General features: G+C 40.8%; 2 protein-coding genes across 2 annotated transcripts; both read left to right on the top strand.

Annotated features, from left to right (window-relative positions):
- Positions 1 to 1,184: 1,184 nt before the first annotated feature.
- On the top strand, positions 1,185 to 2,123 carry LOC137013012 (olfactory receptor 52N2-like). Its single transcript, XM_067376566.1, has one exon. It carries the CDS (start codon positions 1,185 to 1,187, stop codon positions 2,121 to 2,123), a length of 939 nt encoding a protein of 312 aa, XP_067232667.1.
- A 4,066-nt stretch (positions 2,124 to 6,189) lies between these two features.
- On the top strand, positions 6,190 to 7,134 carry LOC137012727 (olfactory receptor 13H1-like). The gene has a single exon (XM_067376138.1). The coding sequence runs from the start codon at positions 6,193 to 6,195 to the stop codon at positions 7,132 to 7,134; it is 942 nt and encodes a 313-aa protein (XP_067232239.1). The 5' UTR covers positions 6,190 to 6,192.
- The last annotated feature ends 9,228 nt before the right edge of the window (positions 7,135 to 16,362 follow it).

The raw sequence follows: 16,362 nt of genomic DNA, 5'->3' as shown, positions 1-16,362 counted from the left end.
CTCAGCTCCGAAGCAAAAGTATGAATGAAGTGAGTATGCCGGTCATATTTATACCCGTTTGTGCTGGGTAGGTGTGGTGCGGCATGTAAATGTCACTGGCCAATCTCGATTGGTTCATTTTGTACCACTTGGAGGAGATTGGGCTCCCAGACGAGACCCCATTACGTCAGTATCTACGTAACATCAAGCGTGACTGAATGGAAACTAAGGGTTAGTATCCTTTCCTGCTTCCCTGTGAAAATACCACTGTACACTGTACACTGTTCAGACAGAACTCATTTGTTGAGATCAGTGTTGTATGAAATATACATTACTCATATTTAAGTATGTAAAAGTACCTTTCTGCGGAAAAAAAGTGCAACTTAGATTAGAAAGTACCTTTTTTTTATTATTATTATTATTACAGTTTAAATGTTTTGTAAACATTCAGTCTACAAAAAAATATATATTGGTAATACAATTTAATTTAAAAAATGGCACAATATACACAAAATGTGCTATGGCCAAATTACTTCATAAGCAAATTTCTTCATAATATATCTGCCAAAATTTCAGAAAACAGCTCTATCTTGTGGTTATAACCAACATTCTAGAATTAGTAGTGTTTAACAACACAACACAAACACACACACACACACACACACACAAAATCAACAGCTTTACTACTCATGGCAACAGATGATATCAGTTTTCCCTGTTGGGTTGATGAAAGAGAAAACTCATATAAACCCCACATTAAAAGGTAAGGGGCCATTAAACTTTTATTCAGAGAACTCAAGCAAGTAATACAGTTTAACTAAATAATTAGAGGGAGGATATTAATGAGACTAAGGCAAGATGCAGCATTTACATTTATTAAGTAACATTATTGTATATAGACTGCTATCAAATTAAATTACTTTACATAGTGAACTTTTTGTTTGTACATTTATAAATCAGGTATTTGTCAACACATATGTGTAAACTAGTTTATTAATTAATGTAGTGTTAGCAAAAAATTAAATATTGATGTCATGTCATGTCATGTACTGTAGCAACAGCAAGCAAAGTATGTTGTAAAACAATGGCAGAGCATTAGTTTATAGCGTGCAGTATATCCAATTAAATAATTCAAGTAATGTATATTATTAATCAAAGTGACATCTGTTTGTCACTCTGTTTGCAGGATTTGTGTAAAGCAGCTAATGGACAACCTGACATTAAGAAACAGCATTCTCCTTGTAGAAGGACTCAAAGTTACGCATCAGTCCTCTTACCTTGTTTTCATTGTGCTTTTTTTGGCATATATGTTTGCAATGGTATCAAACATTACACTTATATTTCTGATTTCATCAGAGAAGAATCTGCATGATCCTATGCATTTTCTGTTCTGTAACTTGCCAGTTAATGATATAATAGGGACCACTGTCATTTTGCCACGCTTAATGCAAGACGTTTTAAGAGAAACCTCAGAGCGCTATATAACATATGTGGAGTGTGTTATTCAAGCTTATTTTGTGCATGTATTTACAGCAGCATGTCACTATGTGCTGATGATCATGGCTTTTGACAGATATGTGGCTATATGTAATCCATTGCGATACACAACTATAATGACCAATAAAATGGTAGTTAAATTATCAGCATCAGCCTGGGGGCTGTCAGTATTTATGGTGACAATTATGTTGGGCCTTACTGTGCGTCTGCCTCACTGCAGATCTAAAATTGAAAACCCTTTCTGTGACAATGCCTCACTATTTAAACTGTCCTGTGAAAATGCAAGTATTAATAACGTGTTTGGAGTTGTTTATTCCATAACTGTAGCCTGCCTGTCAGCTGTATCTATATTTATAACATATGTCAATATTGCTACTGTATGTATAAGGAGCAAAAACAAAGCACTCAACAGCAAAGCCATAAAAACCTGCATCACTCATTTAGCTGTTTATGTAATCATGTTTGTTTCTGGAGCCATTTTTATTTTCCTTCATCGTTTTCCTGAATACTCTGAAAGTAGAAAACTAGGTAGCATACTGTTTCACATTGTACCACCAGGATTAAATCCCTTAGTATATGGTTTACAAACCAAAGAGATAAGACAAAAGATTGTTAAAGTTTGGTGTAGAAAGACAGGGTATTCTTGAATTTATTATGCATTTTTACAACATAAAATGTATTGGCTTTTTTTTTTTTTTTTTTTTTTTTTGATGTATGCTAATCTTACAGTTGATTTTAAGTGGAAACATATGTAGCCGCCTTTAAGACAAATATGAGCATATAGACACTGGGACGTTATTACTGGTACGTTATCACATAAACAATACTAAGATGAAAGTGATTTAACCCTTGGGGCTCTGGAGGAGTTTTGACATGCCGTGACATTTGTGCTTTTTGAGTTGCTTATAAACATATGAATGGCAAAAGTGTCATTACACTGTATTCAGCACAAACTATGCTACCATAATATGTGAGCAACATGTATGTACATGTTTGTATTGAGAGAATAACGTTTATGTGTGGTTATTGAAAAAACTAAAGAATTAAGTCACTGAAATAAGGCTACAAAACAAATACTGAATATGTCCACAAGACTTCTGGTTATTGGAGGGTGAAGCTTAGAATTTTTGCTTTAAAATGTGAAAATCATCCTGCCTACTCATTGACATAAAATAATTTATTGATTTAAATTTTGTAAGACACTTTTTGTTTAGAAAAACAGTATGCGTGGAGGGGTGAATAATCCTGAATAATGCTGTAATTCACACCTGAAGAGACAAAGACCCGCATAATGAGCTGAATAATGAGCCTTTCAGTCAGGTATGTGAGAAGAATGTGAGGAGTGAGAACAAAGTAGTTTATTTTGTAGTTTATTTAGAATATAGTTAATATAAATGAGAGTCAAAGGCACATTTTGAGTACACAGTTTTACCTGGAAATAAATCCATTTCAGAGATATTTTAACATCATTTACTTGGTATTCCAAGGTGTTTGGTGTTTCTATGCACTAAAAAAAACAAAAACAAAAAAAAAAACCTTTCCTGCTTCCAGTCAGTGATCTCACCATCATATTCATGCAGATCCAATGTGGGCCAATATCTGGTCACTATGATTCTGTTACAGTTGCTGGTATACTAATCACATGACGAGGAGATAGAGTCAGAATAAGTCTGTACTAGGAGATAAACAGGAATCCACAGGAACATACACCAACTTAGTACGAACAATACCAGACAACACAAGACTAGAAACACAGGGTATATATACACGGGATAACAAGGAGGGTGATTGGGAACAGCTGGGTGTGATGATGGTGGTGATCAGTTGCCATGGTGACTAACTGGTGGAGGGAAATGGAACAACAACAAGTCCAAAACGGAGTGCACATGTGACAGATTCTCAAATCTGTGAGATAAAAGAAAAAAATCCCCTGTGAGCATGCTAATAACAGGATCATATCAATTATATTTATTTATAATTTAATTTCCACTCTTAACAGAAAACATGATTTTTGTGATCTGTGAAGAAAATTTTGTATAGGCCTATTTAAAATATACAGTACCGGTCAAAAGATTGAACACATCACTATTTTTAATGTTTTTTAAATAAATCTCATGCTCATCAAGCACGCATTTATTTGATCAAAAATACGAAAAACAGCAATATTGTGAAATATTACTACAATTTAAAATAATGTTATATGCTCAGAAATATACTCTCAATAGAGGTGAATTGGAAAGAGTGATGGCTGTACAACCGCTCAGTTCCGAAGTAAAAGTACGAATGAAGGGAGTATGCGGGTCATATTTTACAGTAAACCCTTTATAATCTGTCCAAAACAGGCCAAAGTAATATTGTCTAAATATTGTCTAGACCAGAGGTCTTCAGCCCTGCTCCTGGGGACCCACTGTCCTGCAGAGTTTAGCTCTGGACAGTGGGTCCCCAGGAGCGGGGTTGAAGACCTCTGGTCTAGACTATCAGAATGGACTTCATTCAGAGAGAGACGACAGATCATGCATCATGTTTATATATATATATATATATATATATATTGCAAAAAGCACAACATTTTGTTTTTACTGTGTACACAAATAAAAGAATAAAATAAGACATTTCACAGAATAGAATGATGTATAACTCTTAATTGTATATCCAAAATTGATAGAGTATTTTGGGACTCTTTTGCACTGGTAAGGAAAAAACCGAGGTGGTATTTGCCAGCGTGACCGCCGACACCTGAGTGTTAATAAAGTGAATTTAACAATTATCTGTTTAAATTTGAATTTCAAATATTTTATTCAACATTATTTAATAAACTGAATGAATGTAGTCACTACAGCACTCTATTAACAGATAGAAGATTATTAATACTAAATTAATGACTAATGAATAATTATGTAGATGAAATCAAAATACTGCATTTCTGATATGTTGCTCCATTGTATAGTGAAATTTCATATCTATAATGTTCTTGTCTTTATCACACTCAAGGCTGGTGTATGAATAAACACATTTTTATTTTTCCAGTATCCTCCCCACAATTCACACATGCATTTCAACAAAGTTAACTTTCTTCTTCATTGTCTTTCCCAAAACCCATAACTACGTTTCTGCCCCCTAGTGTCTATAATTAACATAACATTAAACATTACAACTCTCTTCACCTTCAGATATTTCCATAAGATTCAAATAAACAGTGAACAATGAAAATTTTACTCAACTTCCCAAAAGTTCCTCAATCTATAAACTGTGGATTTCATAATCTGCTAGTCTTCCTGGAGGTCCCCTGTGCTCTCTCTGAGGATATCTCCTGACCTCTGAAGTCTGTGACTGTGGACCAGCTGCTGGTGAAAGTGATGTTGCTGGTTTTACTGTTTTGGTTTGACCTGGAATGTTTAATTCCCAGCCATCAACCATTTTATTTCCCTCTTCTTTTCCTTCTGTGTGAATTTTTGAGGAACACAGAACTTTGAAGTGTGACGAATTTCTTGTGATCTTACGAGCCAGAGACTGCTGTGATCACTGGCCCTTTTACAGAAAACACCTTGTATGGCTGAGGTTCAAAAGCTGAACAAAGCATCCCACTCTTCGGTCATCAACACAGAACAATGTCATCCACGTTTCACGGTAAATTGTCCACATGAGCTGCTTGAATAGCTTTCTCCAGTGTCCGCATAAACCACTCTGCTTCCACATTTGCTTGCGGCCAAAGTGTGGTGATTTTCCTGTGTTTGAACCCTAAATATGAGGAAAAATCAGCAAAATCATGTCCATTAAAAGGTGGGCCATTGTCTGTTTTTACTTCTGAAGGCACACCAAAAGATGAGAAAATCTTATCTAACTTAGGAATGGTGCTTTTACCTGATGTGGACTGAACAATGTTGACAATGTTGCTTGCACTGGATACGGTCATTACATCTTGGGAATTTGCAGCACAGTTTTGTTTTTGTTCTATACCTGCAGCTGCACCTCCATGGCTCGTCCCATCGCTAACAAATCAGTTAAAGTCATGGATTCTGAAGTGCTTGATGCCGAAGTTTATTTGATGTACACATTTGAATAATCATGGTCTTGATTCAAGACCATGATTATTCAAATGACGACAAAACAGTTTGTGTGTGATACACATATAAAGTGGTCAAGCCAGCTCTTCTGAAACACATCACGGTTTTTCTTTTGAATGATTACCAAGTTAAAGGGAATGCAACAGCTGTGTGCCACTATATTAAACTGAAGTGACAACTATTTATCTATTAGTCATCTAACTTCGTAAGTATACATATCGGAGTGGGGTAAACAATTTAGGGGTGAATTTATTTTTCATTATCAGCAATTATCAAATACTCAAATACTTCATACCTGCTGCTGTGGATTAAAGTTTATGAGAATTACTGGAGTGGGCAAATATTGTTTTTTTTTTTTTTTTTTACCACAATGTGAAGACAGACATACTTTCTACTTCTGTTCTTGTTTAGTAATTTACATATACTGTATATGTGCTGCATTAAAGGCTCATGAAAACACTTCTTTTTTTTTTTTTTTTAAATGTGAACAGATATGTATATGCTGCACCTCCCTGAAAACACTAAAAACACTTAACGGTGTAACCACAACCTGCTGTAGAAAACACAATCTACTGTCTCTACGATCTAAGGCACTTGCGTTTGGGAAAATGCAGCCCTGTACTCTAATGCATGTTTTTTGTTAATTTCACAGATGGACAACTTGACATTCAGATACAGCATACTCTTAATGGAGGGACTAGAAGTTAAACTTCTGTACAATCATCTTGCATTCATCATTTTTTTGCTTGCTTACATATTTATTATAGTATTTAACATTGGGATTTTGATTCAGATCTCAGTGGAAAAAAGGTTACATCAGCCTATGTACATTCTTTTCTGCAATTTGCCACTGAATGATTTATTAGGCACAATTGTTCTTTTGCCACGCTTGATGAGTCATATTTTAACAGACCCCTCTGAGCGCTACATCACATATGTGGAGTGCGCTATGCAAGCTTTTTTTGGACATGTGTATGGAACCGCATCCCACACTATTCTAATGATCATGGCCTTTGACAGATATGTGGCCATTTGCAATCCATTGCGATACCCAACTATAATGAGCAATAATATGGTGGTTAAACTGTCGGCAGGAGCCTGGGGTGCTGCAGTAGTGCTGGTGGGGATTCTGATCGGCCTCAGTTTACGTCTGTCTCACTGCAGATCTGTGATTCAAAATCTGTTTTGTGACAACGCTTCACTATTTAAACTGTCCTGTGAAAATACAGTGATTAATAATGTATATGGATTAACTTTTACTGTGGTTTTACTCACCTCCTCATTGGGGTGGGTGTTATTGACATATCTCAGAATAGCGATGGTATGCTTCAAAAGCAAAAACAAAGCAACCAATAGCAAAGCAATAAAAACCTGCAGTACTCATCTGGCTGTTTATATAATCATGATGGTTACTGGATTCACTGCCATTTTGCTTCAACGTTTCCCTGCATACACTGAAAGTAAAAATATATCTAGTATAATTCACCAAGTTATTCCACCAAGCTTGAATCCTATAATATATGGTCTACAAGCCAAGGAAATAAGACAGAGACTGTTTAAACTTATTTACAAAAATAAAGTTAACTCAATGTGATTTTTTGTCACGTTACATTTTGCTATAATTCTAATTTTCTTTGAGTGTTAATGACAAAGTTTAAATCGTAAATATACATTGGTCTACATTTCTGTTTCATTCTAAACATTACTTGTGTGAATAGCCTATATAACATTATATGCATGGAGGGCATCAACCTTGTGATAAATGTGGACAGTGGAAATATAAAATATGTGCTAATAATAAGTATTTTATGTCCCAGGAGAACATGGAAATCACTGTAAAACTTACAACAATTAAAACACATACTGACCATAACTTCTGAACTTTGTGGTTTAATCTAATCAAAAATGTGAAATTTAAAATGGATGTTATAATCATTTTTAAAAAATAATGTTTGTAATAATGTACAGCAGTGCTTTGTTGTATATGACCAAATATTCACATTAGAAAGATGAGTGTAATTCCAACAGCAAGTAAACATGATACAATATATACACCTAAATATATAATATAGCATACAGTCAAACCAAAAATTATTCAGACATTTTTGATATATTTTAATATATATATATATATATATATATATATATATATATATATATATATATATATATATATATATATATATATATTTGACCTGACCATGTTTTGTTGTGTTATAGTGTTATATGACATAATTAAGATTTTTTTTTTCTGACACAGTTGAACTCTTGTGAGACATGAGATCTTGTCATATTTTATTACAATTTTTTAAACTATAGTGAATAAACTGTATTAATAAATGAAATGTTCAAGGTGTCTGAATAAAATTTTGGTTTGACTGTATAACTATAATATACATGTAATACATATCATATACATGTGACTATAATATAAAGTGAAGATTAACTTTATATTATAAGAAAACATTCAGCAAATCACACAGAATTAGAAGGTACATACATTTCCCTTCCTGAAGTATGCATATATATCAAGTCTGACACTTCAAAAGTTTCATAAAGAGATGAAAATCCATATGAATCAAGAGGTTTAATCCAAGACTTCTGAAGAGACACAATCGTTTTAAATGATTGTTAAAAACGATTATATCATAAACCAGTGATTCTCAACTGGTGGGAAGGTACTAAGCTGAAGTCGCTAAAACCATCAAAGCTGCAGAGACATTTTAACTCAAAACACCAAAAGAATAAGAATATTTTCTAAGGAAAATAATGAGCTTCAGGCTCAACAAAAAGTCATAACATCAGTATAAACTCAATCAAAAGTCACCTTGAAAGTTAGCCATATGGTTGCCGTTCGTGTTGCTCGTAGTAAGAAAGCCTTTACTATCGCTGAGGAACTTATTTTGCCAAGTGCTGTGGATATGTGTCGAGAGTTACTGGGTGTCACAGCTGCAACCAAAATTCAGTCAATACCACTTTCTGATGACACCGTGGCTAGACAAATTGTTGACATGAGCGATGAAACTGATCGTGGATCGAAGGCAAGCCCTTATTTTGCCATACAGCTGGACGAGTCGACAGAGCAACTTCGTGTTACTATTAGTTTTTGTCCGGTACTGCATGGACAGTAATCTTTGTGAAGATCTGCTATTTTGCAAAGAACTTCAAATGAGAACAGAGGCAGATAATGTCATGCACTGCATTAATGAGTATGAAAAAGGTCTTGATTGGAAACACTGCTCAGGTATTTGCACAGACGGCGCAGCTGCTGTGACGGGAAAACATTGCAGTGTTGTTAAACAAATCCAAGAGTGACTGCCAGAAGCAAAGTGGACGCACTGTTTCTTGCACAAGGAAAGTCTTGCAACAAAGCAGATGTCACCAGAACTGCATCAGGTCATGAACATTGCTGTGAAAAATGTAAACTATATAAAGAAAAATGTGCTAAACTCAAGGTGTTTTGCAGCTCTGTGTGAACGACTTGATGCTGATCATTTGCAGCTCTTGTTCCACAGTGAAATAAGGTGGCTTTCAAGAGGATGTGTGCTTAATCAACTTTTTGAACTGAGAAAAGAAGTGCACACATTTCTTGAAGAGCAACGCTCCCCTCTTGCTGAGCATTACACTGATGATCAATTTTGTGCAAAACTGGCCTACTTATCTGATATATTTGATCAGGTAAATCAGCTGAATGTATCAATGCAAGGCAGAAACAGCACAGTGTTTTTGGTTTCAGACAAAATTGAGTAATTCAAGAAAAAAATAATTCTTTAGAATAGAAGAGTCAGGGACGGACATTTCCACATCTGAGTGAATCGTTGGAAGCCTCTTCTCATGTGAACAAATCAAGTGGGGTGAATGAACTTTGTTGAACATTTCTACTAATTAATAGAGAGAATGTTCCCCTCTTGTGTCTGACCTGTTGTTTCAGGTATGTTAGCCTGGATGTGGGGATGTATTATTAATTTGTCCCCTTGTGTGTCTGACCCAGTCATTGGTCTGACATGCCCTATTATTGTTATAGAAATAAATGGTTACTGAGTAAACCTGCCAAGTCTACTTTTTTTTATACAAAGACACAGTATGCATAAAGTTCACTGCATTTACTGTGAACTGAGCTGCTCTGAGACTCTGCAAACACTGTGGCATGATCAGCTCGCATGCAAGAACAAGTACATTTAAGATGTCTTGACATAGCTACATAAGCATAGAACTGAACAAACTATTTAGTACACTGTTAGACATTTCTGTAATTTCTACAGGTATTTACTATATATCAGCCAGAATAATACTGTAAATTCTCTTTACAGTAAATAACTGTAATTCTCTTTGCATCATGGGAATTTTCTGTGACATCAAACACCAAATTCAGTGATTTACTGTATTTTTAATAAATAAAGTATAATACTGTATTTACCACAATGGCCTCTTTGGCGCCATTTGGACCATCGGGATTTGCTTTATGATTTAGATTAGGAACCAGCAGTGCAGCATTGCAAGTTTTCCTGCAGTAAAAATATAGTAGTGTGTGTGATTGATTGTGCTACCCGCAGTTGTCCGCACCCCAATTTTACCTATTTTTTTATTTTTTATTTTTTATTTTTTTAACCTAGGATAACATTTGCTTGTCAGCATTGATGCTAAAAAATTAGGTAAACATAACGTTTTTGTTATGTCAAAAATGATGGAAGACCAGGGCTGGGTGCAGTTCACAGTCTTTAATGAATAAAGTAAATAGTCCTCACAGAGTAACAAGAACACAAATAACTTGCATTAAACGGAGCCAGAACCGAAATAGCCAGACGACTGGATCAAAGGAAATCTGCAAACTTCCACGAGGACAGAGGCAGGGACCCCGAGATGCATTCAGCCAGTCAGTAATAATGAAGACAGCAGTCAGGGTGAACAGCCAAGGGCGAGCGCAGAACAGGTACTCTGCAAACAGGCACAGCTGGATAATACACAGTCCAATGGCAGTATAACTCACAGCAAAAAATGACTTCACTCTTCTGGGATCAGACAGGACAGGACAGGTGAACAAACGTATCTACATGAAAGGTCATTGAATAATCCAACAACAAGACAGGGCAAGGAAGAGGGAATAAGAAGCAGAGACAATCAAGAGGAAAAAAGGGACAGGTGAGGAGAAGGGAACGAAAGGGGAACCAGCTGAAAGAGATAATGAGCGGAGAAGTGGAAGTGTGTGCGTGAGAGTGTGTGACCACAAGAGGGAGACAGAGACAGGAGAAAAGGCCAGGATCATGACAGTACCCCTCACTCAACGAGCGCCCCCTGGCGCTCCCGAGGCCGACTGGCGAGACCGGAGGAAATCATGGATGAGTGAAGGATCCAGGACGTCCAGGGAGGGAACCCAACTTCTCTCCTCAGGACCATACCCCTCCCAGTCGACCAGATACTGACAGCCGCGTCCCCGACGGCGCATGTCGAGAATCCGGCGAACCCTGTAGATAGGGGTATCATCGACAAGACTAGGGACGCGGACCGGGCGAGAAGGAGGACGGATGACTGGTTTGATGCAAGAGACATGAAACACGGGATGAACCTGGCGTAAATTAGGCGGCAGGAGAAGCTTTACTGCGACAGGATTTATGACCTTTACAATGCGGAATGGTCCAACAAAGCGGGGAGACAATTTACGTGATTCAGACTGGAGAGGTAAATTTGAAGTGGATAACCACACTCTTTTGCCGCAAACATAGCGATGACTCTTAATTCTGTGCCTATTAGCCGTAACTGTCATGCGTCTTCTAGCTCGACAGAGAGCAGATCGCACTCTCCTCCAGGTGCGTTTGCAACGGCTAATAAAAGCTTGCACTGACGGAACATTAGATTCAGAGTCTTGGGATTCAAATAACGGAGGTTGATAGCCGAGACAGCAATGGAAGGGCGAAAGACCGTTAGCAGAGGAGGGAAGTGAATTATGGGCGTATTCGGCCCAGGATAGTTGCTGTGACCAGGACGCGGGATTCTGATGGGTGAGACTGCGAAGCATACGGGCGACTATCTGATTTGTCCGTTCTGCTTGACCGTTCGTCTGGGGATGCCCCGGACGCCGGGATGGGCAGTCAATTTAGAGGTGTGTCCCCATTGAAGGACAGTGCGACGCGCGGATAAAGGGACAAAAAGGAGCCCCTTAGGACAGTTGCGCGGAACTATGACTCGAGAAAGAGAACGCTTAACCAGTTTCTCTATTCCCCAGTCGGTCGTGCCAACAATATGACCCGGGGGAATAATCTCCTCGGGCTTAGAAGAAGAAGAGGAGTCAAAAAGATGAGAAAGCGCGTCAGGCTTGACGTTTTTGGTACCTGGGCGATACGAGATGGAAAAATCGAAACGGGTAAAGAATAGAGCCCAGCGAGCTTGACGAGCGTTTAGTCTCTTGGCCTTGCGGATATATTCTAGATTTCGGTGATCTGTCCAGACAATGAAAGAAACGGGAGCTTCCTCAAGCCACTGTCGCCATTCACCTAAGGCTAGACGGATGGCGAGTAGTTCGCGGTTGCCCACGTCGTAATTGCGCTCAGCAGGAGAAAGATGGTGAGAGAAAAAGGCGCAGGGGTGTATCTGTCCGTCAGCGGCGGACCGTTGGGAAAGAACGGCCCCGACCCCCACTTCAGAGGCATCGACCTCAACTATAAATTGTTTAGTGAAGTCAGGAGTAAGAAGAACAGGTGCGGTAGTAAAAAGAGACTTGAGAATGTCAAACGCTGTCTGCGCAGATTCTGACCACCTAAACTGGGACTTGATTGAGGTCAGAGCTGTAAGAGGACGGCTAATTGACTGATACCTTGTATAAAACGGCGATAAAAATTTGCAAACCCGAGAAAACGTTGCAGCGCGAGGCGAGAGTCGGGCACGGGCCAATCAGTTACCGCCTGGACCTTGGCTGGGTCCATACCGATCCCCTCTGCCGAGATGACTGAACCCAGAAATGTAACTGAGGGGGCGTGGAAAGAACATTTCTCTGCCTTTACATAAAGTCGATTCTCCAGTAGACGCTGGAGGACACGGCGAACATGTTGGAGGTGCACCTGAAGTGATGGCGAAAAGATCAAAATGTCGTTGAGGTAGACGAACACAAAGACGTTGAGCATGTCCCGTAGGACGTCATTGACTAAGGCTTGAAAGACCGCGGGGGCGTTTACCAATCCGAACGGAAGAACCCGGTATTCAAAGTGCCCTAGGGGCGTGTTAAACGCGGTCTTCCATTCATCCTCCTCCCTTATGCGCACTAGGTGATAGGCGTTGCGTAAATCGAGCTTTGTGAAAATCTTAGCTCCCTGCAAGACCTCGAAGGCAGATGACATCAGTGGTAAAGGATAACGATTCTTGACAGTGATATCATTTAAACCCCGATAGTCTATGCAGGGACGAAGGGAACCGTCTTTCTTCTTAACAAAGAAAAAAACGGCTCCCGCTGGGGTCGAGGAAGGAACGATGGTACCGGCGTTGAGCGAATCAGAAAGATATCTCTCGAGCGCCTCCCGTTTGGGAGCGGATAACGAGTATAGTCTTCCCCGGGGGGGGGGGTTGTACCTGGAAGAAGATCTATGCTACAGTCATACGGGCGATGAGGGGGGAGAGAAGTGGCCCGGGAACGGCTGAAGACCTCCCGCAAATCGTGATACTCCTCCGGTGCTCCAGACAAATCCCCTGGCTCTTCCTGAAAAACAGTTACGGACGAGACAGGGGGCACAGCAGAAGACAGACAATTAACATGACAAGACACTTTCCAAGAAAGAATAGAGCCCTCCGCCCAGTTAATCTGGGGGTTGTGGAGAACTAACCACGGGTGGCCTAAAACCACAGGAGTAAAAGGGGAATGAAAAATAAAAAAAGAAATAGTCTCTCTATGATTTCCTGAAACAGTGAGAGTCAACGGAGAAGTCCTTCTCTGTACCCTAGGAAGGGAACTGCCATCTAGGGCGAACAGGGGGGTGGAGTCTTGTAAATCTAAGAGAGGAATACCTTGTTCCAAAGCCCAAGCCTCGTCAACGAAGTTCCCCTCCGCCCCCGAATCAAGCAATGCAGAGCAGGAAACTGACGATCCCGGCCAGCGGAGGTGTACGGGAAGGGAAGTGCAGGACTTAGATGGAGAGACCCGTGAAGTTGCGCTCTCCAGTAACCCTCCGCCTACTAACGAGCGCTGGCTTTTACCGGGCACCTGGAGACAAAGTGATCAGTAGCAGCACAGTACATGCAAAGTTGATTCATAATCCTGCGTTGGCATTCCCGTGTGGATATACGAAGGCCCCCTAGCTGCATTGACTCGGGATCAGCAGCAGATGACAGAGGTGGCTGGGTCGCCGTGGAGGCAGGAAGTAACGAAGCCTCCATTCTGCGAGCCCTTCGTTGCATGTCGAAACGTCTTTCGATGCGGAGAGCTAGCTTGACAAGGGAATCAAAGGTGTCAGGAATCTCTCGGACAAGAACCTTGTCCTTGATCTCAGAGTTAAGGCCCTCGAGAAAGCGGGCGATGAGAGCTGGGTTGTTCCATCCACTCGTTGTGGCCAGGGTACGGAACTCAACCGAAAAATCAGTGAAAATCAGGTCCCGCGTGCCTCTCCACAAAGAGAGGGTTCCCCCATCTGCTTCTCCCGCCCAGACCAGCGCCCCTCTGCCATCGCGAGCGACCTGGTCTCGTTCAGGGGATCTAATGAGGAGCCACTGGATGACAGCATTTCTTTACAGGCCTCAGTTACTTAGGAGTGGTCGGGCTCACCTCATGACCGTGCCCCCTTGTCGTCTCTGGAACCAATCGACGCCAGGGCGTCCACTGACTCAGAGCTCACCCGTGTGCTGATGAAGGCTGTCGAACAGCTTGGTTTGGAGTGGTCTGCACCTGAGGAACCCACACGCAGCCACTTAGATGAGTGGTTCCTCCCTGGATGCTGCTAGGTACCTCCTCACTGGGCAGCGCCCTTCTTCCCGGAGGTCCGCATCAAGCTCACAAAGTTGTGGCTCGCCCCATACTCTGCCCGCCTGCATCCTTCTGCCTCTCACACTCTCACCTCCTTTGACAGCGCTGGGCAGAAAATATATGAGAAGCTGCCTCCTTTGGACAAAGCTGTGGCTGCACACCTGTGTCTGTCCGCCACCATTGGATGGAAGACGAAGATCGTCCACCCATCCAAGCCCTGCCGCAGTACGTTGGCCTTCACTAGACAGGCATACACCTCGGCAGGCCAGGCAGCATCTGCGTTACACTCCATGGCGGTACTCCAGGTGTACCAGGCTAAGCTCCTGCGGGCCCTGGATGAGGCTGGACACAACTCAGCCACCTTCAAGGAGCTGCGTAGCACTATGGACTTGGCCCTGTGCACCACCAAGACCACGGCTCAGGCTATTAGGCATTCAATGGACAGCCTGGTGGTGCTGGAGCGCCACCTGTGGCTCAACCTGACCGAGATCAAGGATGTGGACAAAGCCGTCTTCCTCGACTCGCCTGTCTCCCCCACTTGTCTCTTTGGCCCTGCCGTTGATGGGTTTGCTGAGCTCTTCACAGCTGTGCAAAAGTCGTCCCAGGCCATGGGACACTTTCTGCCAAAGCGCTCCAGCTCCTCTGTTTCAAGCCGCTCAGAAACACAGTTTTCCTGTCACCCCGTTCAGTTCCAGGTGCTTGACAAAATGTGTTTGTTGCCTACACAGGGCCTGTTCAAACACCCTGGCAGTGCACCGCTGTTATAGCGAATATAATAAAAAAACAAACATACTCCAAAAGAGGGCAAATTTCCTCTTCCACCCCATATGCGCACTACAGTCCCTCACAGCAACTTTGTGCCAGAACCAATTCATCCCCTCGCCATACGGGCCTAGGTCTGGCAGGCCATCCCCGGCGTGTCAGCTTGGGTGCTGAACATAGTAAAATGAGGTTATGTACTCCAATTCCAGACCCATGCTTTATCTCAGACATCTGAACAGGGCCCTGATAAAGAGCTCATTCAATGATCACTTTGAAGCAGATCTTCCTGCAAGTATGCCCGGGAGACTGGTTCTTTACCCTGGCTCTAAAAGATGCTTATTTTCACATCCAGGTAGCCCCCATCACAGGCAATTCTTGAGATTCGCCTTCAAAAGGGTGGCATATCAATACAGACTGCCGACTTGCGACCCCTGTTGCTGAAAACCGCCCCTACTGCTAGCTTTAGCATTGGTTAAGCATGTGGGAGATTTACAGGCGCTCTCAGTGAGCCCCGCTTGTCTTGAATTCGGGCCTAACAAATCCAAAGTCATCCTACTCGCAGGACGCCTCATGCCGTCACTTCAGTCGAATTAAATTGATTTGCAATGGTGAGACATCCGCTTATAGAGCCCAATACCTGGCCCCTTTTGGCAGGCTTGAGCAGTTCACTCACCATTGGCTCACATGGCCACGCCTTCAGAAATCGTAGAAAAGGAGTTTTTACCTCATACATCTTGTCTTCTGTATAATAAGACATACGATGCAGTACTCATTCCGTAAGGGAACTGAGGTTACGTTAGTAACCAAGTACGTTTTTTCTTTTTCTAATTTTTGACAATTGGGTCGACAGGATTTGCTTTATGATTTAGATTAGCAGATTGTCAACATTGATGTTAAAAACTGAGATAAACCTAATGTTTTATTTTTAAAAAGACTTTATTGAGTTTATTGAATTACCAATTAAAATCAAGATTTGTTTTTATCTGGCATAGTTAGTTAACGTTGGCCACTCGTTGCGAAAACAACATAGTTTTATTTACATTTTGTTTAGTCACAGTGACGTTTTTTCTTTTTCTCATTTTTGCCATTTGTATTGACAGGATTTATTTTACGTTTTAG

The sequence above is a fragment of the Chanodichthys erythropterus genome, chromosome 22 (assembly GCF_024489055.1).
Source record: "Chanodichthys erythropterus isolate Z2021 chromosome 22, ASM2448905v1, whole genome shotgun sequence".
NCBI classification, from domain to species: Eukaryota; Metazoa; Chordata; class Actinopteri; order Cypriniformes; family Xenocyprididae; genus Chanodichthys; species Chanodichthys erythropterus.
This window is presented reverse-complemented; position numbering and strand designations above follow the sequence as displayed.

What these genes read in the sequence shown, in the direction of transcription:
- LOC137013012 (XM_067376566.1), top strand. Translation starts at nt 1,185, where the DNA reads ATGGACAACCTGACATTAAGAAACAGCATTCTCCTTGTAGAAGGACTC.
- LOC137012727 (XM_067376138.1), top strand. Translation starts at nt 6,193, where the DNA reads ATGGACAACTTGACATTCAGATACAGCATACTCTTAATGGAGGGACTA.